Source organism: Mobula birostris, chromosome 30, assembly GCF_030028105.1.
Source record: "Mobula birostris isolate sMobBir1 chromosome 30, sMobBir1.hap1, whole genome shotgun sequence".
In the NCBI taxonomy this organism is placed as follows: Eukaryota; Metazoa; Chordata; class Chondrichthyes; order Myliobatiformes; family Myliobatidae; genus Mobula; species Mobula birostris.
This window is the reverse complement of record NC_092399.1, coordinates 24,511,088-24,538,592: the sequence shown is the minus strand read 5'-3', so window position 1 is coordinate 24,538,592 and position 27,505 is coordinate 24,511,088. Positions and strand designations below refer to the sequence as shown.

The 27,505-nt window shown below is 41.3% G+C and overlaps 1 protein-coding gene across 1 annotated transcript; it reads left to right on the top strand.

The window, feature by feature from the left end:
- The first annotated feature begins 345 nt into the window (after positions 1 to 345).
- On the top strand, positions 346 to 26,304 carry zc3h12aa (zinc finger CCCH-type containing 12Aa). The gene is made up of 6 exons (XM_072247301.1): positions 346 to 453; positions 8,833 to 9,434; positions 17,355 to 17,494; positions 19,796 to 20,030; positions 22,592 to 22,698; positions 24,206 to 26,304. The coding sequence occupies exons 1-6, from the start codon at positions 406 to 408 to the stop codon at positions 25,219 to 25,221; spliced, it is 2,148 nt and encodes a 715-aa protein (XP_072103402.1). The 5' UTR covers positions 346 to 405; the 3' UTR covers positions 25,222 to 26,304.
- Positions 26,305 to 27,505: the final 1,201 nt, after the last annotated feature.

Below are 27,505 nucleotides of genomic sequence, written 5' to 3'. Positions count from 1 at the left end.
TTGATAAACTTGAGATCCAGAGGTTACGCAAAAAATAATTGCTTTACGCTGTTCCATTCCTGGAAATCAGTGGTAATTCCTGAAATGTTGCTAAACGCAAGGAAACTCTTCAGAATATGCACCAGGTTTAACAAATGCACAAAACGGGAGTCGGAGCTGATCTGAAGCGCAGACTTCCGGATTTCTTTCAACTGTTTGGTCTGGTGAGAAAGCGGAAGTTCAACTCGAGGCGGGGAACTGTTTGTTCCTCAATGTAGAAATTTATGCAGTCTCCTGGCAACATAACACTGTCATGACATCACAGGATGGGAGGGACGGGAGATATGTGTGTGTGTATGTATATATATAAAACCTGTCAGTGCCTAGCTGCAGCTTGACAAACAGGCAGATTTAGGTGAGACTGGAATGCGCCTTCCAGAACGTTTACATGGGGAGCTCGGCAGGCAGAGCTTGGTAAGCGTGTGACTTAAGTTTTCTCGCTAGGACTTGGTAACAAAACCTACACTAGAGTGATTATATCACCCTAAGGACTGCTCCTTAAGAAATAACATTGCGTGTGAGTTGGAGTTTGCTCAAAGTCCCACTCAAATGAGGCGCGATCTTTCCCCGGCGTTAAGAGACCTAACCTCGGTGCGATTTCGGATCGTATCTAAGTCCCCAGCAGGGAGTGAGGGCTGGTTTACTGAGGGTTTAAGATTTGGGCGCCAATTCTACTTCAGGTATAGAGAAACGTGTTTATTGGGCGTTGAAGATTTTTTTTTAATCAGTAAAATCGTGACAAGCTCCTGTCAAAGAGAGTCTGTGGAACGTCTACCGAGACGCGGGTTTCGCCAGACACACATTCAGGCTGAATGTTTTTGGGTGAGACCCACTCTATTCGCCGAATTTGGGTTAGTTATTAGAATATTGCGAAATAAATCGTGTGTGTCGTGCGTTTCGTGGTGAAAGGGGGGCTTCAAACATGACGCAGTGGGTTTATCTTTGTGATCTTTGAAAATGAAATAGAAACGAGAGTTTGGAACATATTAATCATGAAAGTGTATAATAAGGGTTCAAGTGAGAAAATCAAGGAAATTACCCACCCACCTCCCCAAACGCTCAAGAACTAATGTTTGTGTGGTTCTGAGTCTGACTGTTATTTTTATCAGCCACTGAAATCCCAGCGGGGTCAGATGTTCAATGCTTAGTTTCTGGTATTAGTTATGTTAATCAGATCATTAGCTAGCGAGCGGCATGTGGAACTCGGTTTCACGAGTCAGCAGAGGTGCACTGTGCAGCAACTAAGATAAGTCCTGAGGGAGAAGGGAGAAGAAGGGTCGGGGTTAGGTGGAATAAGCCGAGAGGAGTTTTGTGCCGACCGTAAACGCCAATGTGGTCAGGTTGGGTGAGTGTGCTGTTCCTGCTCTCTCTAATTCAATAAAATGGCTGATTATTGAACAGTTCAACAGTAGTTTATTTCTCGTGCTATTGATAGAAGAGTTTTTTTTTAAAGTATGTAGTGGAGTTCCACTCGTCAATTTTTCTTCCAGGGATTTAAAAAAGAATGAATCAAGTCAGGAAAAAATTTAGTAAATTTGAGCCAATCACCGAATAATCCATCGTCCCTTCCTTCTATCCAAGCAGCACACACAAAATGCTGAAGGAACTCAGCAGGCCAGGCAGCGTCTACGGAAAAGAGCAGAGTCGACGTTTCGGGCCAAGACCCTTCAGCAGGGCTGGAGGGAAAAAAAGCTGTGGAGTAGATTTAAAAGGTGGGGGGGGGGGGGAGGGAGAAACACGAGGTAAAACCTGATAGGGGAGGGATGAAGTAAAGAGCTGGGAAGTTGGTGAGAGAGATACAGGGCTGGAGAAGGGGGAGCCTAGTAGAAGAGGACGGAAAGCCATGGAAGAATGAGGGAGGTGGGGGGGGTAGCACCAGTGGGAGGCGATGGGTGGGTAAGGAGATGGGGGGGGTGAAGGGATGCACACACAAAACAATCAGTATTATCTTGTTGCTTTCTAATCAGGAAAGGCCCATAATCAAGCAGCTTCCTCACTTCACTACTCACCCACCTCCTCACTCCCCCTACCTCATTCCCTCTTCACACTACTTCGATTCATTGATTGGAGGGAAATGGAGTGGTGAGAATTTCTTTCATTCTCAGTGCAAATCGAAGACATTTAACCTCTCCATATTCAGTTACACTAAAATATAAATTAGACAGTATTCAGATATCAAGGAGAAAGTGTTACCCTGGATCTAGAAAGTAAGGTGAACTCCGGTATCTTCTAATTCGAATGAAACTGATACTGTGGGCTAGAATGGGCATCTTTTCTGGCCTCACTTGCAATAAAACAGCCATTGCATTTAACAATGTTCATCTTTCTCAGTGGGAGGTAGGTGTAGGCTTGATTGAGTTTGCGGCAAGGAGAGTGAGTGGGAACAGAAAATAAGCCTTTACAGCCTAGTGAGAAAGTGATTTTGTATGATCAGTACAAATGCGTTAAGTCCGTAATGTTAGCAATACAGCCTAACTGGGTTTAAAAAAAAAATTGTTGCCTTGAACCTGGATGGGAGGAGGCTCAGGAACCTAGAACCTTAATGATAAATTGCAGTGGGGCTCCTGCTTGGATGTGTTTGTGAGGAGATGAAAAGGTGGGTGAGGTTGTAATGGGGATGAGGAGGGAAGGCAAAGAGGCCAGGAAATCAATGAGGATAATATGGTGCAGGAAATCCTAAAGAACCTCAGTCAGGTGGAGGTGCTCCTGCAGGTCAGGGAATATTGAGTAAATTTAAAGAAGATGTTACTGAGTATTAAACTTGCATGCCAGTTTGGTGCTATGCAACTAAGATTTCCTTGTCCCAGGAATGTCCAATCACAGGTTCCCCAGGAAAACTTGGTCCAGATTCCCCTGCCCAAAAGGAGTGTTGCACAGGGACTGATATCATCCTTTGTAGCACTGGCATGAATGTTGCGAGAATGACTCAGGACATGAGGCGTCCATTACCAATTTCTAGAGTGGCACTAAGTAACCCAGAAATGGTCATTGTTTCATTTTGAGGAAGATCAATTAGACAGAATTGCATAATGATGCAAAAAAAGTCATGCCTTTGAATTCCCTGTACCGCACAAGCTCACATGCAGTTACCCTGCTCTAAGAGTTGTTTATCACTCAAGCAAATTCATTGTTTTGTCTATCAATGCAAACTCGGGAAAAGTGGATCAGTAACTTTACCAGGTCATAGATCGCCTTCTTGTTGTGACTGGTTCATTTTTGGCCACTTAGACATTTAACTGAATCTTTAGGGACAACGTATTTAAATCCAGTAAAAAAAAATCAAAACTGTGAAAAGGAAAATGCACGCTAATTATTTATTTCTCTAGGAAGCCCTAGATGGGAAGTTCTAACACCTAAATTTTTAAGCCAAATTCAATCACTAATCTAACAGAAGGAAGGGGAAATGCTTTGCCCATAAATGGCACTGTTTACTGTTTTAAACAATTGTGTCCTGTTGTGTTAATTATTGAGCCTGGGTACTTCCTCCTTTCAGAAACATTGTTCACAGTCTGTCTTCCTTGGGTTCTTGTTATGTGTATTCAAATGACTTCAGTTGAACCAAAGCTCTGCAGTAGGACTTGTATTTATTTGAGACTTAAGGAATCATTGAAGCTGGCACATTTCCTCTCTTTGTCATCCTTTATATTGGAAAACAGCAACCATGAGTTTCATTTCTATGGCACTTTTAAAGTAGTAGAGCACAAACACAAGCTGAAGGGCATATGGAAGTATTGAGTTCCAAAGGTGGATTTTCAGAGGGTCTAAAGGACACTATGTTGGAAAAATAAATAGGGCAAGAATATTAAGATTTAAATCCAGATGACTGAGCACATGTTCACCAGTGGAGTAAAGTTAGTACAATGGGTAGGACAGCAGAGTTGGAGGAACAGAGCATCAGGGCAAGAGGAAGTTGCAAAGGAATGGAGAGACAAGATCAAGAATGGTTTGAATGAGGATAGGCAGTTAAATTCCAATCATTCTTTTCTGGATTGGAAGTCAGTGAGGATTATCCATCATTCCTGGATTTGAGAACTCTCATCTAGTTTGGGAGGGGGGGAGGAAATAGAGTGAAACTCCTCTGCAGCGTTATATCACCCTGTTTTACATGATTGAGAGTTGAGTATTTGATTTCTCTCAGTAGAGATTTTGATTTGAAGGCAAATTTGTGAGAGTGTGAATGGTTTTCAGTTTATTTTCTCTTGGGGAAACGCTGAATTTTAAGAGAAAATATCTCCAGGGAATGTAACTTTTAAATTGCTACACAGAATACAGAGATCACTTGTCGGGCCAGCATGTACTTTGAGTTCCTCTTGGCTCAGTGTAAAGTGAAAGAAATTCTCTGACAAGTATACCTTGTGACACAACTGCCCAGAAGGGCAATTCAGGAGTGCTGTAATGTAGTTTTTCCATATATGGACATCACTGACATTATTGACAATCCCTACTTTCCATCAGAATAAAGTGGTAAACCACTGTCTTAAACCTTTACAGTCCTGGAAATCCCAATGCGCTGCAAGGCAGAGAGTTTCATGGTTAAGACCCAGCAGCATGAAGGAAGTTTTAAAAGCTAATTGTCCCAGAAAACAGGAAATTGATTCCACTAAAATGAGTAACCTGAGAATTTATTGTTTGCATATAAATAGAGATTTTGCTTTTGCCATTTCCTTGTCTTCAGTAAGAAGGTCACAGAGTTCTTAAATGCAATCAACCTCAGATCTCTAAGATAAACAGTTTTTACTGGGTTACAGAGGTACAGTCATTTGGGCTGTAATTGCGCTATAAAATCATTTGGATGTAAAAGAAACATCAAGGTGTTGTTCATTATCCTGCTGGTGGAGCAGGAAATTTTGTTTGCCTGTCAGTCACTGCACTTTTTAAAGTACTGAAAGTGCTTTGAGGCATTTTATACCATATAGTGACTTTATTATCATAGACAAGCAATAGTGGGCGAAGATAGTTTACATTGTGTAGCTTGGAGAAATAGGCAAGTTAACTACACTGGCCAATCAGGACTGTGGTGCTCCTTCTAAAAAGAAGTTCAAGGTCACAATTTCCCAATTTCCCAAAGAGGCATTCATCAAGCAGCTGCAGTTGAAAATGTATAGCAAGATTCACAAATCCATTCTAAATATGTAAAATCAGAGGCCTAAAGCAGACCTTCTAGGTGAGGCGACGCTTCACCTGTGAGTCTGTTAGGGTCGTCTACTGTATCTGGCGCTACCGATGTGGCCTCCTGTATGGTGAGATTGCCTCACCGAGCACCTACTGAGTGCCAGCAAAAGCTGGATCTCCCAGTGGTTGTCCATTTTAATTCCACTTCCCATTCCCATTCTAACATGTCTGTCCGTGGCTGCCTCTACTGTTGCGATGAGTCCACACTCAGGTTGGAGGAGCTACACCTTGTATTCTGCCTAGGTAGCCTCCAACCTAATGGCATGAACATCGATTTCTGGAACTTCCAGTAATGTCCCCCCTTACCATTTCCCATTTACCTCTCTTACCTTATCTCCTTACCTGCCAGTCACCTCCCTCCGGTGTTCCTCTCCTTTCTTCCATGGCCTTCTGTCCTCTCCTAGCAGATTCCCCCTTCTCCAGCTCTGTAGCTCTTTTACCAATCAACTTCCCGCTCTTTACTTCACCACTCCCACCCCTCTCCTGGTTTCACCTATCACCTTGTTCTTCCTTTCCCCCTCCCCCCACGTTCTTACTGCTCCTCATTTTTTTTTTTTTTCAGTCCTGATGAAGGGTCTCAGCCTGAAATGTCAACTGTACTCTTCCATAGAAGCTGCCTGGCTTGCTGAGTTCCTCTAGCATTTTGTGTGTTGTTTAACTTGTATCCTGTTATATTAGAGCATAATTTAAGATGAAGTAAATAGTTTGACAGAGCATAATACTTTAATATAAGATTAGGGCAGGAAGCTAATCTAGCAAATATGAAAGTCGATTGAGCTAATTACTGTAATTCAACTTTGGAACCAAGTGTGGTATGATTAATATATTGCATTATGCAAACATATGTTGAGATATAATGGGTGTTGAACAAATCATTGGGTTTCCTTGTTCCTGGCAATGAATCTTTTTTTGGAAATGCTTATGAGATAAGTAAAAATAAATTTGGCATCAGTCCTAAACTTGTCCTTGACTCACATGAGGCTGTTTCTCAAGATAAGAGCCCATGGTGTTACAGGAAAGATACTAACATGGATAGAGCATTGGCTGATTGGCTGGACACACAGTGGAAATAGAGGGAGCCTCTTCTGATTGGCTGCCAGTGACGACTAGTATTCCACAGGGGTTTGTTTTGGGACCGCTTCATTTGCGTTGTATGTCATTGATTTGGATGAACAGAGTTGAAGGTTTTGTGTCTGCGTTTGTTGCTGATACGAAGATATGTGGAAGGGCAGGTAGTGTTGATTAAGGAGGGAGTCTGTAGAAGGATTTGGACAGATTAGGAGAACCAGCAAAGAAGCTGCAGATGGAATACAATGTCAGGAAGTGTATGCTCATGCACTTTGGAAGAGAAAATAAATTGTCACGGTATACGTTGGCACAGCTGAACCCAGGTGTGGTGGAGCAACAGATACCCATGTTGAGACAGAAATAAGGGTTTATACATTGGAATTTAAACAGAATATTGGTGGCTTGACCGAGTGACAGCATGAGGTGAGTTATTCTCAAAACAACGACCCCATGATAAGCACTAATAAGGAATCCACTTTAAATAATCACTGAATGCAGAAAACCCATGCCAGTCAAAATCAATTTAACAAGATTAAACAAAGCACCAGGCATAAATAACACTTGTTAAAACTGCAATTACAAATTAAGGTGCTCAGAGAGACCTTCGGAGCCCAATGGTCTCTTGGGAATCCTGCACGAGGACTTCCTAAAGGTTAATTTGCAGGTTGAGTCAGTGATGAGAAAGGCAAATGCAGCCTTAGCACTAATTGTGAGAAGGCTAGAATAAAAAGCAAGCATGTAATGCTGAGGCTTTATAAGCATTTCGTGAGGCCTCACTTGGCATATTGTGAACAGACTTGGGCTTCTTGTTTAAGAAAGGATGTGCTGACACTGGAGAGGGTTCAGAAGAATGATTCTGAGATTTAAAGGCTTATCATATGAGGAGCATTTGATGACTCTGGGCCTCACTTGGCATATTGTGAACAGACTTGGGCTTCTTGTTTAAGAAAGGATGTGCTGACACTGGAGAGGGTTCAGAAGAATGATTCTGAGATTTAAAGGCTTATCATATGAGGAGCATTTGATGACTCTGGGCCTTTACTCACTGGAATTTAGAAGAAAGTGTGGGGCGGGGGGGGGAAATCTGATTGAAACCTATCAAGTGAATGTGGAGAGGATGTTTCCAATGGTGGAGGAGTCTAGGCACAGAGATTGCAGCCTTTGAATAAGGAGACAGCCGTTTAGAATGGAACTGAAGAGGAATTTCTTTAGCTGGAGGGCAGCGATTCTGTGGAATTTGTTGCCACAGGCAGCTGTGGAGGCCAGGTCATTGGGTGTATTTGAGACAGATGTTGATAGGTTGTTGATTAGTCAGGGTTGCGGGGAGAAGATAGGAGAATGGGGTTGAGAGGGAAATGGATCAGCCATGATGTAATGGCAGAACAGACTAGATGGGCCGAATGGCCTAATTTTGCTCCAGTATCTTATGGTCGTATGATCTAAGCAGGCTGCTGAATTTTCATCTGTAGCCCTCATGCAATGTATTTTAACTGTAAAGGGCTTGGGTGCCCTTTCCGACAAGTTTTGGAAGCAAATCTGATTGTTTTTAGTCTCCAGAAATGCCTAATCTGTTTGCTGAGCAAAATAAAGACGGAAAACCTTGCATTTATACCAAACCTCTCACAGCTACAGGACATTCCAAACTGCTTTTCAGCCAATGAAACACTTACTTGATGCTGTGACTGCGGTAATGCAGGAAATGTGGTAGCCAGCTTGTGCAAGCTGATATCCCACAGACATGACAACTTATAACCAGGTATATGCAATTAGAGAAAATGAGACTTCGATGTTATCTGCTATGTAAAACAGTGCAACATTATTGGCAGATGTGCCATGCGTCACAAAGCTAGTTCCTTTTCCTGACTAATGTCAATGGCGCTGCGAATACAGGGTTGCATTGAGATGCCGTGAGAAGAGCTGGTTTACTAACATGGACCACATTAACTCGTAAGCTGTAGGGCACTCTGGAGCAGTGGAGAGAGGTCCTGGAGGCAGTCCATGTGCCCTCTGATTGCTGTGAATCCAAGGCACAATGCAAAGCGATTTGTTGTACAGCCGAGCTATTTGGTAATTCATAAAAATACATATTCCGATAATCAGAATAGCTTCGAATGAGTAAAGCGGGCAAGTTTGCTTAAACATCAATGGATTTGAGCAGAATGGGGGCTAACTTTCTCAGTAGCCATTAGCTTTTCATAAGCGGTCGGGGCACAAAATGAGGCAAAGATGACTATTCTTTTTCTTTTTGCCCATATATTTTTTTAACTTGCCATATCTGTGGTTATTCTATTTGTACTGAACCTTAGTTTCATATTAACAGAGCAGGTGAAAGTTTAACTTGATAAGAAATTGCAGGAGTTTTGAGTCATTTCCCATCCTAAGTTTTTATCTGACTAAGTTTTTTCAGCACAAATTAGTAAGTTGAACCCAGTGGCCCTTTCTGCAACTGGGCAAATGCAAGCATTACGTTTTGGTCAGGACGGCTGACTGCCACGACCACTTCAGTTTTCTGCATTCAACAATACAAATATGTATCTCTGTCTTTCTTTCCAGGATTTAGCTTTGAAGGAAGGTGGATTTTACCCACAGGAGAAAATGAGCTTGGCAGAGCATGCCCAGTGCAGCCATAATTCATCCTTGGACTTCCCCTCCTGTAGCAGAGCGATCCAAGCTGATCCTCCTCATGGTACAAAGGCCTGTCATACCAAGTCAAAACCGAATTCCAATGAAGTCTATTCAACCAATGATTGGAGAAGTAACAGTTCAAAGGAATCCCAAATAGCCAATGAATTACAGGCAGAGAATGGCACCAGCAAAGAGTGTGGGAGGTCCACACAGAGTGACGCAGACTCTACTGAATTGCAGTTGAAAATGGAATTTTTTCGTAAACTGGGTTACACCTCAGAACAGATCCATGCGGTGTTCCAGAAAGTGGACAGCAATGCTGATACCAACACCATACTTGGGGAGCTAGTGAAAGCAGAAGGGCCCGTGGAGAAGGATAGTACACCAGAGGAGGATCCAGCGTCTCTCCTGGTGTCTCGTGGCGGCCCTACGATCAAGGTACCTGCTGGTGGGCCAGCAAGGGAAGAGGTCCAAGAGCAGAAAGCCAACTTGCGGACAATTGTCATAGATGGCAGCAATGTTGCTATGAGGTAAGATGCTTTTTTTTTTGAGTACTTGCGCTTAAAGCATGTGGGAACGTGCTGTAGACAATTCCCAGCCTCCTACCGGTATTGCTGCAGAATTTTTCCTTCTACAGGTTTCCATTCCAGTTTGCTGAAATGCGATGGAAGAAAAGGCGTTTTTTTTTTTGTTGTTGAACTATTTCTCTAACAGTGAGTTGACAAGTTAGTGGGGCCGAAGCTAGTTGGGGGGGAATAAACAGCAGCAGTCATGAAGAGTAAGGAAAGAAAATTCCAGAATGTTCAGAAGCAGAGTGGAAAGCCCTCCGTAAGTACTCCCTAGTTGGGAAGGACACTCGAGATGTCGTAGGAACTCAGTGTGCCAGACAACATCTAGGGAGCAAAATGGACAGTTGATGCTTCAAGTCAAAATGAAGACTCTCGACCCAAAACACCAACTGCCTCATTTCCATCCACAGCTGTTGAATGATCTGCTGTTCCTCCAGCATCTTGTGTGCGTCAGTCCAGATTCCAACATCTGCAGTCTCTTGTCTTTCCCTTATTTGATAATCATATGAGCTGACACCAGAACTGAAACCCTTGTTGAACCCCAAATACTTCATTATCTAAGTGCCAAGACGATTATAGGTGTCAGCTATAAGTTTAGGGCTATAAGTTTACTATACGTTTAGAGCTCATAATCTAATATGAGCGCTATCATTTGTGAACATTACAAAACAATAAATTCCTGTAACTCGCTGAGATTACAGGAAGTTTATTCTTCCTGCTTCTTATACCTTTAATCCATCATAAATGACATGCACTTTCATCCATAAAACTTTAATGAATTGTATGCAAATAATTCTGCATTTCCTTCTAAGGGGAATTTTCTGCCAGGTCTGGCATGGTCAGCAAAACAGAACATATTGTTTTTTGTCACCAGATACCACAAAAGATAATCTGCAACTGGAGCAGTTCCAGGGAGAATGACTAACAATTCATTGAAGCCTATGATAGTCACAGTTTAGGGGTGGAGAAGTGGTGTGGCTGGGCGGAAGGAATGTGGGCTATAAGAGCGTTTCTTTAAGGATGGTACATGAGTAAGTGCTTAGTAGCAGATCCCAAACACCCTAAAATATTCCTCCAAAATCTGCAGATTCCACTTTCTGGAACAACGTCCATTGGCATGATGTGGCATGGTGACAAAGTCTTTCAGATGACTAGAGTACTTATCATTATTCTTAACACTGAGCCAAGTTCCCACTTCCCCATCCAGCAGAACTGTGCAAGTCGATTTACTGCAGAAAATCCAGCATGTAAGTAGAAAGTTTTATCGAGCTCAATAAACTCATTAGTTGTAGGGAGACACATCCAACCATTTCATGTTTATTATAATCCTGCTGGATCCTGCCAGAGCTTGTACCAAGTCTTTTGCCATTATTTGTGAAAGGATCAACTGATTCTTTTTTTTAATTAAGCACTCCTAGTGGCTACCTGATTTTCTTTCTGGTGAAGGTTACGTGACCTCTGAAGAAGTGACTATCACAGTTTAGAGCTTTGATCTTCTCAATCCAACTAATAATGGCCCAGCCCCATGTTGGTGACTCTTTTGCATGCCAGCTTGACTTCTATTTTATTCACCTATTAATTTTTTTTTACAGATGTGATCTTCATTGGCAAAGTTTCATGAACAATGTGGTTAGCTGGGTAATTTAAGGGTCAGTCAGGTGGGTGCAGAGCATGAGTCACATACAAACCAGAATGGATGAGGATTACAGATATCTTCCCCAAAGAAATAAGGTAATGGAGGATGTTACTAGGACTGCAAGACTTGAGTAACAAGTAGAGGCTGAAATAAGGATGCTGAAAGATTCATGAGGATGTTAATCAAGTCTCCCGTCCTGGTAACAAGGAGAGGCTGGGGCTTTTTTCATGGGAATGCTGAGGACATGGAGCTGGGGTGATAAAGGAACTGAGGGGCAACTTCTTCACACAGAGGGTGGTGGGTATATGGAGCAAGCTGGTAGAGGCAGGTCCGATTACAATGTTTAAGAGCTATTTGGACATCTACATGGTTAGAAGTTAAGAAGGCTGTGGGCCAAACATAGGCTAATGGGACTGTCTTGGCCAGATACTTTGGAAAGAATGTGCAAATTGGGCTGAAGAGGCTGCTGTCATGCTGAACAGCTCTATAATGGGTTCGCAACCAGGAGCCCACAAACGGCTTGGTTAATGGTAAGGGTCTCTGCCATAAACAAGGTTGGGTAACACTGCTCTATAATCACTGATTCATGTTCCTTTTGATTATGATTCCAGACGATCAATTGAATTTAAGTTTCAAGGCTGGGAAATTTAATTCCAGTCTGTAGATTGTTGGTTCAGTTATTCACTTAGATTAATTGCTGTGCTGCCCAAGACCACTGTAAATGTCAGTGCCTCGGACTACCAGGGGCAATTGGCAAGCTAATGTGATCTTATGACTGGATAAGAATCAGCAGTGAAAGTCAGTATTTTCTTATATCTGGCATAAAGTCCCCAAGGCCATGAGCAAAAATATCCCACAGCCAATCTTTAGTCTCGAACCTTTTTTTTTTCTATGTTGGATTTTTGTCATTGGTGGGGCACAAATCCATTGATATTATCTGACAAACCAAGTCAGCAGTAATGGGCCTGTGGCAGTGGCTCACGAGTTCTGTTGAAGTGAGACACCTGGAGATGGTAGGGTAGCTGACCAAACGTTGAAGCAAAAGGTTTCAAGGTAGGAAGGAAAGTGGAGGGGGACTTTCAGATTCTCAGTTGGCTAAATTTGAAAGTCAACAGTCATGGATGGAAGAAAATTGCTCTTGGTTTGAAGGAAAGTGGATTACCCAGGATGCAGGAGCACGTACAAAGGGAGAAATAGACAGATGTGAAGTTATGAAGGGGAAACCCAACACACCAAAATAGTATATATCTGGATGAGCACATCTGAACTCTTAGCACTGGAGGAAACAACAACAATTTCTGACCTTATGGTCCCTTTGAGCTATAACCATAATCTGCCTACAGTCTGCTATTGCTCACCCTTGACTCCACATTAAAATGGGTCCACATTCTGCCCTGTTCTGTCAATACTTAGGATCGCTTTGCCCTGTTAGGAGGGTAAAGGTTCACATTGTGCAAGCTGTTCAATTGGACAGCAATTTAGTATGACCGTTGGTACTTTAGATGAATCCAAGGCAAATTCCTCAAGATAGTGGCTAAGGAAGCTGGAGGGGGCAAGGGTGGGGAAGGAGAGAAAAATAATCCTTGCCTTTTATAGGTTAGTAATTATTTGAGTCAGCTGAAAAGGGTTCTGTCCCAGATGAAAATAATGTTCATTTGAGTGGATATTCCCTTTTAATAAGGAAATTGGTGATCTTGGTGATAGTGGCAGCTGCTTATTTAGAAACCAATTTAATCATAGCTGTTTCCTTATTGCTATCCTGCCAAAAATCAAAAGATCATTACCTTTCTTTCCTGCAGGGCAGACAAAATGTTTAGTGTGTTTTGTTTCAGTTCTGAGTATAATGTTCCTGTAATTGAATTAATGTCATACAGCACTAAAACAGGCCCTTGGGCCTCTTGAATCTGCACTAGGGAAATTAAGCATCAATTTACTATAAATCTACACATTCCGTTTTTGTTCTCCCTCGTTCCCATAGACTCAGCCCTTCCCCAGATTCTACCACTCTTCTACACAATTGGGACAATTTACAGTGGCCAGTTAATCTGCCAACCCAGAATCTTTAACATGGGATGGACACTGGGGCATCCGAAGAAAGCCCACATGGCCACAGGACGAATGTGCACACTTCACAAGGACAGAACTGGTGTCCAGAAGTGAACCTGGGACACTGGCTATCCCAAATGAAACACTGCCTCTGAGGAAACCTGTTAAGTCACCGGTTTAAAAGCTGTGTTTAAATATATTGAGATCGAGCTACCAGAGATGTCATTGGCACCATCCCTCCAGGTACTGGCTCTCTGCACTTTGACATGGCCCAGCAGAGCATGGATTGTTTAAGCCCGGGCAGCTGAACACCCTCAGAGAATGGCTTCGACCATGAGTGAGACCAAGCCTTTTGGGCTGATTGGTTACTGTGTTCAGAGCCATTGAATCTTTGTGAGTGCCTTTGCTGCAACAGAATGAAGATCAGAAGTAATTTATGACCTGCATCTCCGACAATTATAAACCTAAAGCATAGGCGTACTGTAAAATTCAATTAATTAAAATGAGCAGAATAATAAAATGGTAACTGAATACCTTTTTTGCTGGAGCCAATGTTTGATGTTCTCTCAGTGGAGAGTGATGCACAGGTTCTGGGCAAATTTTGTGGCCTATCAGCTGGGAAGTCCATGCAAGATAAGTTGCCATGCTGGTTTCCATGACAACCCTACCATTACAGCATAGGGGTAGCAGCAAAGGCCTTCAGGCAATTGATGTTACTGACAGCAATCCCAAAAGCTGGCACATGGGCAGTGATACATGGGTAAATCTAAGCATTAGTGCTGGCTTTGAGATGGGACACAAGTATCTTGCACTCGGGAAACTCAGGCCACCGCTAATAGATAGAGGTCATGGAACAGTTAAATTTCATGAAAACATGTCAGTGATGGAGTCCGTTCAACTTCCTGCTGTGGGTATTCTGTGTGACAGAAAACCTCAGGGAAGTGGTTCTGTGGTGCAGGCTGTCATGTTGTCAGCTGTCGATAATGCCCTTATCTCAGCATGCCAGAAAACAATGGGTTCAGCTCCCATACCAGGGGCTTGGGCACAAAGTTTGAACAGGCACATCAGTGCAGTTCTAACAGAATGCTGCAGTTTGAAGGTTGCTTCTATAAAGTAGAATGTAACTATCCACCCGGGAAAAGTAAAGGAATCTTAAAGACCAGTAGAGTCCTCAGTGCAACGGCTGGTCTATTTTCCTCAATCACTAAATACATGTCAATTTTTCATTATCCTATTTGTAGAAAATAGTTATGTGATAATTCATCACCATGTAATTAACATTAAAGCACTAACTACATTATTTGTTGTAAAGGGCTGTAGACATAATTGGCAGTGATGAAATCTTGTCTGTTTTCACTATTGTTAAACCATGAACTTTATAGTAACACACAAAACATGCTGGAGGAACTCTGCAGATCAGGCAGAATCTATGGAGAAGAATAAATGGTCTATGTTTCAGGACTAGAGCTTTCATCAGGACCCTTTGAGTCCTGCTGAATCTTGGCCCACAATGTCTGCTTTTTATTCCTCTCAGATGCTGCCTGACCTGCTGAGTTCCTCCAAAATTGTTGGTTTGTTACTCTGGATTTCCAGCATCTGCAGAATTTCTTGTGTTCTTGAATTTTGCAGTAATTCACATTGCACGCAATTTGCAATATTCTGATCATTTGATTATGCATTATTTTCCCCTGTCAAAATCTGTGTGGTATGAAAGCAACAGTTGTTCCTTTAGTGAAGGAGCATCATGGTACAATAAATAATGGCATATATTTCAAAGAGAGGTTGCATCATCATTCTGTTCCTCACTTGGAGAAGGACTTCATGGAAAAATTTAAATTTGCACATACTGAATTGGTTTGCATCAATTAAACAGAGGATACTGGAAAGATTGAGCAGGTCATGCAGCATCTATGATGGGAGAAAGAAAGTTATCTTTTCAGGTTGAGGACCTGCATCAGACACTGAGTAATTCCTGTATTTCAGATTCAATTTGTTGGCAGGGTGGGACCTCTGTGTTATTATAATTACACATTGCTTTAATGTTAAAGGATGAGTATCTTCCAGGTTGGCTCCAAAACAAAAGTTCTTGCTCATATGCTGACAATGGCATTTAATCAGGGTTTGCCTATTTTTTTTTTAATGAGGATGGGTTAGCATAATTTTCCTCAGGTTCAAATAGAGAAGAATCTCGGACCTTGCCATTGACTACCTAAATATTTTGGCATCAGCTGAGTTCACCAGCTCATAACCACACCAGAACCTTGATGTGTTCACGTCTAATCAGAGAGAAAAAAAATTAAGCTTGAAACTTTGTGACTTTGCATACTATTGCACAAACCACAGCGCACACCACAGCAGGTTCCTAATACCTGTAAATGTATTTGCCGAATAAAATTGAAAATTGAACTTTGATTAAAAATCTGTTTAAAACAATATAACATTCATAAATTTATTTCTAAAAGCACATGCCTTCACAGTCACATAAACCCACAAAGGAATCTCTGTTCATATGATGGCGCATTTTCTGTTACCTAAATAAATATTTCTTTCAAGTGAGCAACATTTGGTTAACGCAAGTCCAATTCCAGCTACATTGCTGGTGGGATCAAAAGTATAAAATTACTTGACTTCTAGGCCAGAAAAAGTTGTGACCAAACTTAGAATAAAAAAAAACACCTAATACTTTATACCTGAGGATTATGTATCATAGTCCATGAAGGTTAATTCCTATACATCAGATTGATACATAAATGGCAGGGATTTATTGGTGCATAGTATTATGACCTAATTACTGGGCAATACTCAGAGGGAAGTTTGCATGGTCTATATCCAATGATTGAAAATCAAGTCATTCAGACAAGCATGGATTTATGAAAAGATGGTCTTGGTCAAACTTGATGCCCTCATGATTTGATGCCAGCACGATTTGATTCCCTCGAACACATACTGTTCTGGAAATAATTGATGTTGAGATACATCGCAGTGAGCATACGTGTATTTCCAAGAAACCAACTGAGTCATCCATTTGTATGACGAGTCTAATTTTTCTTTGGAATTTAAAACTTGTTCACTCCCATATGCCTGAAGTTACTGAAGTTTGCAGCCTGAAGTATCCCCCACTTAGTTTCCAAAGTCCATCACTGCAGAGGTTATTCATCACTCCATCTGTATGACTCTGTAACACAGCAGAGGGTGCATTAGTGCAAAGTGCTGATGGATTCAGTAGCTCATCTGTCGCTACCTGGTGTGGACTCTGCCACTACCAGCTGTACATCTCACACTAAGTATTAGAATGAGGCATGGGGAAATCCAAAACGCAAGCTATTGCTTATTGCTTTCTCCTAACTCTCAGGAGTAAACTTACTAAACCTCCATCAGGAGACCTTAAGTATATTCCAACAAGAGCATGGTACATTACAATATTAAATGAAACACAAAGTTCTTACATCTTGGAAGGACTAGGAAGCTGACAAGATTACAGCTCCAGGCGATCCAAGAAAAGCTATTGCCCAGCATATAAAATTAACTAAGTTACAAAAAAAATCAACTGAAACTGAGAGCTTAGAACTTTCATTATTTTTTTTTTCTTCAGTTATTTGTGATTATTTATGTTGAACTTCTTTCTTGATTCTGATCTTTCATGATGGGACTAGATTTAAATTATTAATAATTTGGCTCATGGATATCAATACAGCTGAAACAACAGTAAAGCCATTAACTTCCAGCAATCTATTCAAAAAGAGTTAAAGACAAAAATTAGCTTTATTTGTCACATGTACATCAAAACTCTCAGTGGAATGTGTCGTGCATCAAATTAATTCCGAGGATTTTGCGGATAGTGCGCAAGTGTTGCCAAGCTTCCAGCAACAACATAGCTTGCTCACAACTCACTAACCTTGATCCTCCATCTTTTGTAATGTAAAAGGAAGCAAATGAACCCTGAAGAAACCCATGGGGATAACGTACAAAGACCTTGCAGACAGTGGTCATAATCAAACCCCAATCTTACTGCTACTGCCCCAGTTGACTAGATTTTGTCAGTTGCTATCTTCTAATCCCTGAGCCCTCGCTATTTTATACCAGGTAAATGTCATATTAATTGTGGACTAGTGTCATATCCTTGAAGACTACAAAAGCTGTCAGAACTTCTAGACTTGTAAGGCAAATAGTCTTATTCTGGATGATTTTTTTTATTGCAGTCATGGGAATAAAGAAGTCTTTTCTTGCCTTGGAATTCAACTGGCAGTCAATTGGTTCCTTGAAAGAGATCACACAGATATTACTGTCTTTGTCCCGTCTTGGAGGAAGGAGCAATCAAGACCAGATGTGCCGATCACAGGTATGCAGTATTCCGATTGTATTCCAATTCCATTGCAATAGAATCTCCAAATGATGGGTTAATAATGTTGCGAGGAATCTTTTCTACCACATCAAAAGAAGGGAGCAATTTACCAGGAAACTAGCTCCTATCTATTTTGTGTCCTTGATCTACAGCTTCATAGATGGAAGATAAAATTAGGGAAGTTTTCTGCTCTCTATCACTGTGCACACGGTAACATGTAAAGAAGTCATGTTTGTATAACCCTTTGCTAGGCTATGTTTATAAAAATATAGTGGATTAACAGAGCTTAGTTATTTCACAATGTTGGTTATGGGTGTTCTAGACACCTCATTGTTATTAATGGCAGCTTACTGTAGGGACATGGACTACCATATTTTCTGCATTACGTATGTGACTACATTTCAGGTACATTGGTGTTAATGGTATTGTGATGTCCTGAGGTTAGACCTGATATATGTGCATAAATGCAAACTTTTTTGATCTAAGTTTCTGCTATAGTGAATGGTTTAGGCATACATTTTCCACACTGATGTGCGTAATCAGGAAGGAATCCTGTGTAATTGTCTAGGACCCACATCTGAAGTAAAGTTCTTTGTAAATATGAAAATGGAATCCAATACCTGTTTGAGGTCCCCCTTTCTACTATGCATTTTCTGGTACTTGACGGCCAAGCCTGTGTTTGTTCACATGCAATTTAATCTATGGTTTACTTTTCTTTCCAATCCATCACTAGACCACAGTGGTCCAAATTCCCACTGCCTTCAAAGTTCTGCCAACCATTTCAACCATTATACAATCCAAGCCCTCTTTGTATTCCCATGTTCTTTTAGCTTCCACTGCTGGTCAACAGTCCTGTTACTTAAATATACCACCCTAACCATGCCTTAAGCTGGCTGGTGGTGTAGTGGCGTCCACACCGGACTTGGTGGTTCCAGGTTCAAATCCGGCCAACTCCTTGTACACTTTCAATCCATACTGGGTTGAGCGTCAAGGTAACAACTGGGCTTCGTAAATAAAAAAAAAGCAAACAAACAGAAATGCCAAAGAAACAGCAAGGTTGCTGCCCGATGCACCATAAAGTGCAGGAAAGAAAAGCAAAACTATTATCTTGAGTGAAATCGGCATCCAATTTCTTTGCCCTTCTGATTAGTGGGTACATTGGACAAAGTCTTTGACAAAATTCTTTTTTTAAAAAAAGTAAACTTAAAGCAGTTTTCAATGTCAAACCACAACATAGCTTAGTAAGTTACTGTTTTCTTCCATTGCTGACTGAAAATTTAATCTACAGCTGGAGAATGAGTGAAACTCAAAGGAAATTACTAAGATTGTGTTACTACAATATAGGTAGTGTTAGGTTAGCAGGCAACATTTATAACATTAAGTGGACTTCATCTCAATCCCTCATAAGTTCAGCTGCTTGTATGATAGGCAGATGTATTGCCCAAAAGGAGATCCATAAGTATATTGTTTCTTAAATGTTTATTCTCACTATAAATGAGCTGACAATAAACCCCTCAAGCTACCTGCCTGCAGTATTTTGGACTTGTATTTTCAATAGTTCCATTTAATATCAGAGAATGTATACAGTGTACAATCTGAAACTCTTATCCTCTGTAGACATCCACGAAACAGAAGAAAAACCCCAAAGCCCCCCCCAGCAGCAGAACCATCAACCCTCCCCCTTTCCCCTCCTATTTATTCCAGCACCCACCACCCACCTAGCAAGTCTCCAAAGAGAGACCATGATCTGCAGTCCAGCAAAAACTATAGTGTGTGTGTGTGTGTGTGTGTTTTAAGCGTGTCATACCAGACATTCAGCCATTCTTGTGTCAGGGTTAACCCGGTCACGTTATGAACGTTCCTGACTTGACTCTTGTATTTTTTTTTACGAGGCCGAGTGGCTAGCTCGACACTCAACCCGGCAAGGATGGAAAGTGTGCTGGGGGGGTGGGGGTGGCCCGGCCTGGATTTGAACTCGGGAACCTTCGCTCCTGAGTCCGGCGCTGATCTCACTGCGCCACCAGCCAGCCGTGGTGTGATAGAGAGGTACCAGTCCTTCCACAGCAAAAGGGAAGACAAATAGCTTGCTGTTTCGATGTTACAGTCTGAAGCAAGCTATTCATCTCCCCTCCCACTGCGGAAGAACAAAAAGAATTTGAAAGGAGCCTTAAAATTAGAGATTAATGTGATGGTTTTCTGAAATACTTCACGACTATAATCTCTAACTCTGTGATACAGATGTGTCTCAGTACTCTGACGCATTCTTCAGAGCTGATCTCTCTCTGTTATTCCTTTTAGACCAGCATTACCTCCGGGAGCTTGAAAAGAAAAAAATACTGGTTTTCACACCTTCACGGCGTGTCGGTGGGAAAAGGATCGTCTGCTATGATGACCGCTTCATAGTCAAGCTGGCGTATGAAACAAATGGCATCATTGTTTCAAACGACACGTATCGAGATCTGCAGAATGAAAAACCTGAGTGGAAGAAGTTCATTGAAGAACGTTTGTTGATGTATTCATTTGTGAATGACAAGTAAGTAGAACTTTAACAGAGACCACCAAGCACAACAATTAGATCAGCGGGGTTGGGGGGGGGGGGGGGGTGCAAAAATAGAACTGGAATTTACATCATGCATCTCACTCCAGAACTCTAGTAGGATTAGAATTGGGTAGGTAGAATCGATGTGAACATAAGGTAGCTAGAAAACAATTTCACTACGTGCCAAGCAATCGCTAATCTGACAACACATTATAATCAGCAAAGGTGAGACTTGCTACTATACTCTCAATGGTGTCAGGTTTCAAAATGAGAACTATTTTAAACCGCGTTTTGAAAACAAGGTAAATGAATCTCATTTCAGATGACAATGCACTATAGAAGGCAGTTCTCTGTGCCTTAAAGCGTAAGCGGAACCTATAGGAGTTGAATGCACTCTAAAACAGCAAGGGGAGTCATAGAATAATGACAGTGGAAACAGGCCCTTCGGCCCAATTCGCCCATGCTGGCCTATTTGGACGAGTGCTCTTGGCCCATGAAATTTCTCTATTCACGTCTCCCCCTCAGGTTCCCATTAAAACCTGTCAAGTGGAGTTTGTTGTTTGGAAGCAATTTGTCTCCCTCAGTAGCTAACCTTCAATTTACAGAAGGCTGAAAATGAAGAATGTCATTTTGAATACCAATAATGTTTGCAAGAAACAATTGATTTTAATTGTTCGCATCAGGAAATAAGTTGGTTGCTGAAAGGAAAGTTGAATGCATGGTGAATTGGGCAGTGGACAGGCAATCCGTTGATTGGAGCAGTTTCAAATGCATTCTATTCTGTTTGAGCTTGTCTGAGTTTTCTACTGAAGTTAACTAATGGAGCTTAATGTATGACTACGACTGTGAATTTGACTCTTTATTTGCATTGAACCTGTCCTAAGTTACGTACAGTCTTCACATACTAAAGCAAACTGAACTGCTAGCTCAGAAACTGCTGCAGTAAACCAAGAATGACAACTAATAGTGTTTGGCTTGTCAAATCAATCATTTCTTTCTGTCATTGAAATTAAATAATTAACAAGCTCTTAAAAAATGGCACTGAACTCATCACTGAAGGAAGGCAGTCTTGTAAAATATACAGAATAGGGTGTGATCTGCAGTTAATGGAGAAAACATCCAGTGAGTAAATACCAGTACCATAGGTTATACAACTGTACAGGTCAATAATGAAAACTGAACAAGACAATTATTAAAGACATTCCCTAGTGACCAGTTTGATAAATATTCCAGTCCTTTTTGAATGTGTTTTTTTTTGCTTGAATTAATAATGGTGATAAATAATTAACTGAAAAGCAGAATGTACTTTAGTTCCAGCAGCCCTTGATAATATGATGTGCTGTAGGTTCAGTATTGCTTCTGCATAATGATCAGTTTTTTGTCTTCACCCAAAAGAGCATGCATTTTGACATTGCTGAGGCATTTTGGTGTCACATGATACCACAAAATAAGTAGGGTTCTCAGCTTAACAGATAGTGAGCAATTATGTTGTTCTCTGCAGCACACCTCCACTGTGTCACAGAGAACCAGTGGGAGATGTGAAAGCAGAGGCTGAACAACCAAAAGGCCCAACCACTGACCACAGCCACTGCTTACTCTTGCCCACAATGCACCAGAATGTATGGATCCTGGATTGGCCTCTACAGCCATTCGAGGATCCACCAATATACAACCCGGATAAGTGTGAGGTGATTCATTTTGGTATATTTGGATTCAAATATGATAGCAGAGTATGGTATAAATGGTAAGACACTTGGCAGTGTGGAGGATTAGAAGGATCTTGGGGTCCGGAGGATGAGAGGTGACCTGACAGAGGTGTATAAGATGATGAGAGGCACTGATCATGTGGATAGTCAGAGGCCTTTTCCCAGGGCTGAAATGGCTAACGCGAGAGGGCAGAGTTTTAGGGTGCTTGGAAGCAGGTACAGAGGAGACGTCAGGGGTAAGTTTTTTAAGGAGAGAGCGGTGAGAGCGTGGAATGGGCTGCTGGCGACAGTGGTGGAGGCGGATATGATAGGATCTTTTAAGAGGCTCTTGGATAGGTACTTGGAGTTTAGAAAAATTGAGGGCTATGGGTAACCCTAAGTAATTTCTAAAATGTACATGTTCGGCACAGTATTGTGGGCCGAAGGGCCTGTATTGTGCTGTAGGTTTTCTATATAACCCCTTAGGAGAACATTGTACTTGACTCAAATGATCGCACTAATACTACTATATTAAAAGGACTCCAGTTTGTTTAAGAAGTAGATACAAACTATCTAGTTTATTTAATTCAAGAATCTCGAGGTGAGCAGAGAGAAACTGTCTCTTACCATTAAGGGCTGAACTCATAAACTTGCTTTAGATATTGTTAAAGGCTCTTTTGACTCTGCATCCCTTTCAGCTACATGAAAACACAATGGTGTCCCTTTGCTACTGAGTGATATTTGTTCATCAGTTTTTGACCTTGTCCTGCAAGGCTTTTCTTTCTCAGTGCGTTCATACCACCTAATGATTTTGGACCAATTGCCTGAAGTAGTTCCTTTCTGATGATGTTTTTTTTCCCTGTTACACAGGTTTATGCCTCCTGATGATCCTCTTGGGCGTCACGGACCCAGTCTTGATAACTTTCTCCGAATAAAACCCGTAATTCCAGAGCATAAGCGGCAACATTGCCCCTATGGTGAGTACCCTGTGGCGTGCTGTGGACTTTTCCTGAAGTAATTTGATTCCTGAGGGAGGAGTGGGCTTTATTCCTGATTCGGATTGCATCAAGAAATGCCACTTAGGTCTAATTCAACTCTGTAGAGATTCTGTAGCTACAAGCTAATCCAGCTAGGTCTAGCATCTGAGAGGGGACTGTCAATAATTTGATCAGCCAACCTAACATTCTAACGAAACATGCAGAAGTCAACCTCTCATTGGTGGTAAACATTGTTTCAGATTCAGCTTACTTCAGTTTAGTTGGACTTTGTGCTACCTGTGCACTGTATGATATGAACTTGTTAAACTTCCACCGCAGAGTTGTGCACAATTAATTTTGCCTACCTATGCCCAGATTGCTTATAGTAGCAATAGTGTGGTTTAATTGCAAGAGTGTGCCTATTATCTTGGGCAGCTGCACCTTTGAATAGCCCCTGGAATCAGGGATATCGTGTTGCCCAGACTTGTGTATCTAGACAGCTAGGACGAAGTATCCATGGTTAACTCTGACTAACAGAAGCCTCGGATCTTACATCGGAGAATCAGGGATAGAGTAGCAACAACCTTTAGTCATGCCATTACTCCTCTCAGATGGTTATTCAACAATGTTTGTCTAACTTCCACACTCTATTACTTATTTTCCAACAGAGTGTACAGTTTGAGAATCTAAAGTCCTTCAGCCAACTGTTGTGAGCTAGATTTCGCACGTTTGGTTGAATTGTCCAGAATTTGTCCTCTGTCCCCCAACATTAAAGAAAAATATCAGCTGGGTTTTAATGTAGGTGCTGTTTAGTGACAATACTGCAAACTGGATAATCTGTAAAGATTAGTGCTACCCTTTCTCAGTTAAACAAAATCTCAGACTTTCAGGTGCATATCCTGAAATATGAGGACTAAGGTTGTCTTGGTCTATTTAAATGCCATCACAAGTTGCTGCTTAAAGATTGTATGTTGATTTACTAATATGAAGTACTTGGCATCTGCAAAACTGCAAGAAAGGAGGGAACAAAAACCCAAAATAAACAGTAACATACACAAAATCTGTCAATTCCTTAGGGTCTCAGCCCAAAATATCATCTGTTTATTCCTTTCCATCGATGCTGCCTGACCTGCTGAGTTCCTCCAGCATTTTGTGTGTGTTCCTCCAGACTTCCAGCATCTGCAGAATCCCTTGTGCTCCTGAAAATAAATATGCCATAACATTTTACTTTGGTATCAATATTCACTCTGAGGGTCAAACGATTCAATAACAATAACTTGCATTTGTGTCCCATCTCTAACATATTAAATAGGGCTTTAATACTCTTGTCAGAAATCAAACAAAATTTTGCATCATCAATTAGTGGAAGCTGTAATAGTGGTTTGGTCAGTTTGGTCAAAAGATAAGATGTGAAGGAAAGAGTGACCGAGAGATAGAAATAATTAAAGAATGAAATTCAAAGCTTGGGATTTGCTCTGAATGATAACCTTCGTTTCTTTCGTTACAGGTAAAAAGTGCACTTACGGAATGAAATGTAAATTCTATCATCCTGAGCGAATTAACCAGCCTCAGCGTTCAGTGGCCGATGAGCTTCGTGCCACTGCCCGATCTTCACCAACAAAAAACCTCAACTCTGCAAGTGTGAACAAGGAAGAGAAAAAGGCCAGCGTGCAAAAACGGTTGCCATATTCTGACACTGGCCCGGTAGCGTTTAACCCGGGTGAGAACGGGTCTTTGCATAAGCATGGCTCAGATAAGCCATATCCGAAGCAGAATGAGATCTCCGCAGAGAGCAGTGGAATGTTAAAAGGGCCCTCAATGTCAAGTGAGAAGTCCATTAACTTGAATGCGGAGTGGTTTCAGCGTATGGCCTTTGACAACAGCATGTCTAATTCAACATGTTCGAGCTTGCATCAAAGTTACGATGAAGGCTTTGTTTCTTTTGAGAAAGAATTTTCTGATATGTGGCCTTCCAGATCTCATAGTCACAATGAACTCTATGCCATGAGCAATGAAGCGTATTATTTACACACACCCAGCTTAGACCATCACCAATATAGCTACCATTCCCATGAGTCAATGCCATCATTAGGTCACTGTAGTTACCCGCCACAAAATCCATCCACTGGTTCAAGGTGCTGCGTCCCTATGCACAGAATGGCAATCCAGCCACATTTCAGTCTGTCCAATGAGTTCAGCTCGCTGAGTTCCCAGAGGTCTCACGGTTGCTGGCCCGACTCGCACCTCACTTCAAGCAACAGTCGGTCGCAGAGTCTTCCTGACCCTCATGGTTGGTCAGTGAAAAGGTGTGACCAACAGCCTCTGGAATCCTACTGGAAAAGCAGCCAGTGGCCGTCTCACGACCACTGTGGAGAGGAGCGGAAGACTGTGCGCATGAAACTGTGCGCCATCTTCCAGCACCACCTGGTAGATGCTGTTATGAAGCAATATCCACAGCTTCTGGATCCCCAAGAGTTGGCTGCCAATATCCTGGCATATAAAAACCGAAACCCTAATATGTAGTATGAGGCATCAACAAAGATATCAAAACAAATGAATCAGCTCAAGTAGCTGGCTATAAGTAATAATCAATACACTCCTGAAATCAATTAAAATTATTACAACATTCCAGGAGAAGAGTTCATTCTGAATGCTTTTTTATTTTCTGGAGTGTTGTCTATCTTTCAAACCTTGCAATTCATTTTCATACATTATGGATGGTTAAAAAGTTGCATTATTTTCTGAAACATCCTTGAGTTTTATAATTTGGTGAAGTAGATCAGATGGAGGATTTAAAAGGTTTTGTCAGATTGGTGGTTTGTAGATTTAAGACCAATGATTTATGTTGTAATTTGTATATACTGTGTATACTATAATTCTGCTCTGTAAATTGTTATGGCACATGCCTTAATCCATATGTGCTTTAATCTACTCTGTACATATTAAGTTTGTCCTTTACAGGATGTACTTAAAATATACATTATTACATGGTGTGATTGGTATATACTGTGGTGAAAACAGAAATGTGCTATAATTGTGTATGCAATGTGATAAATACTGTAATTTGTTTATACTGTACATACTGTAACCCATCCATTTCAGGTCAGTGTTAACTTCTCCTTTATGTAATTCACACCTTTCACTTTTTTGTGTACTTATTTACTTCTGGAAACTCAAGAATGTTGTTGATTCCATTTGAGTCCAGACAGAACTTGTAATGTTTCTACACACAATGTGAATTGTTTGTAACCAATGTTTGAAAAAGAATTGACTTGCAGGTCTTAGTGATACACTGTAAAGTTGCAGCTTAAGTTGGCAATGTGTAACTATTGACCTGTGAGCTGAATGTGTTGGTACATATTGTATCTTTACTGATTCCCAATTAACCTTATCAAGTGAATGAAGAGTTGTTCTTGAAGTCAACGCTGCAGTCAATGCTGAATAGCAATTAAAATTGGCTGTGTTGGCACCATGTGCCAGTCTGACTGTTGTAAGGGATATTGATTTGGTTAAATTGTTATCTAAAGAATTCAGAACTACAAAATCATATGTAATGGTTTTGTTCTAGTTAAGCAAACTGCTTACATTAAAGAAATTGTAATATAAGACATCGTAATTTGTCTTTTTTACATAAGCGATTTGCTCTTTTCATGAGTGTGTTTTTGAAGTCAAGATGCATGAAGGGTTCGTGCCAAAATTGCCTAGTCCTAAATTGAACAATGCTAGCTGATGAATGATGTTTCAAGATTATTAGGCTTTAATTGTAGAGAGAACAATGAGGTGTAGATAGGTTTTACCTACATGCATATAGCAAACCAACAAAATCTCCCCAATTTACCTTTCATGAGATGATGATATTATGAGATCTAATGACAAACTATGTAAATTTCTTTGCTGTATGTCTGCTGCAATCACATTGCTGATCATTGTAATTTTTTCTGGTAGCACTTGAGATGGCAGTTAGTGAATTTTCTGCTCCTGGACCTGAGCATTTCCTAATCGTGGTTGGAGGAAAAAGGGAAGGGAGTGGGAAACATCTGAGAGACATTCTGTAGTGATCAATAAACTAATTGTTTGGAATCAAATTACCTTTCCTGGTGTCTCATGGCTAGGTGAACCTGCACAACCCCCTTTCCCTACCCTGGCAATCTTTTACTGTCACATGACCCACTCCCGTGACACTCCACCCTCTCCATTCCCAACGTATTTTGCTCCAACCCAGACAATACAAACAGCTATGTCAGGATGCTGGTTCATTGACTATAGCTCAGCATTCAACACCGTCATTCCCACAATCCTAATTGAGAAGTTACAGAACCTGAGCCTCTGTACCTCCTTCTGCAATTGGATCCTGGACTTCCCAACTAGAAAGCCACAATCTCTGCGGATTGGTGATAATACCTCCTCCTCACTGATGATCAACGCTGGTGCACCTCGGGTGTGTGCTTAGCTCACTGCTCTACTCTCTCTACACCCATGACTGAGTGGCTAGGCATAGCTCAAACACCATCTATAAATTTGCTAATGAAACAACCATTGGTGGGAGAATCTCAGGTGGTGACCAGAGGGTGTACAGGAGTGAGATATGCCAACTAGTGGAATGGTGCTGCAGCAACAACCTGGCACTCAATGTCAGTAAGACAAAAGAGATGATTGTGGACTTGAGGAAAGGTAAGACAAAGGAACACATACCAATCCTCATAGAGGGATCAGAAGTGGAGAGAGTGAGCAGTTTCAAGTTCCTGGGTGTCAAGATCTCTGAAGGCCTTACCTAGTCCCAACATATTGATGCAGTTATAAAGAAAGC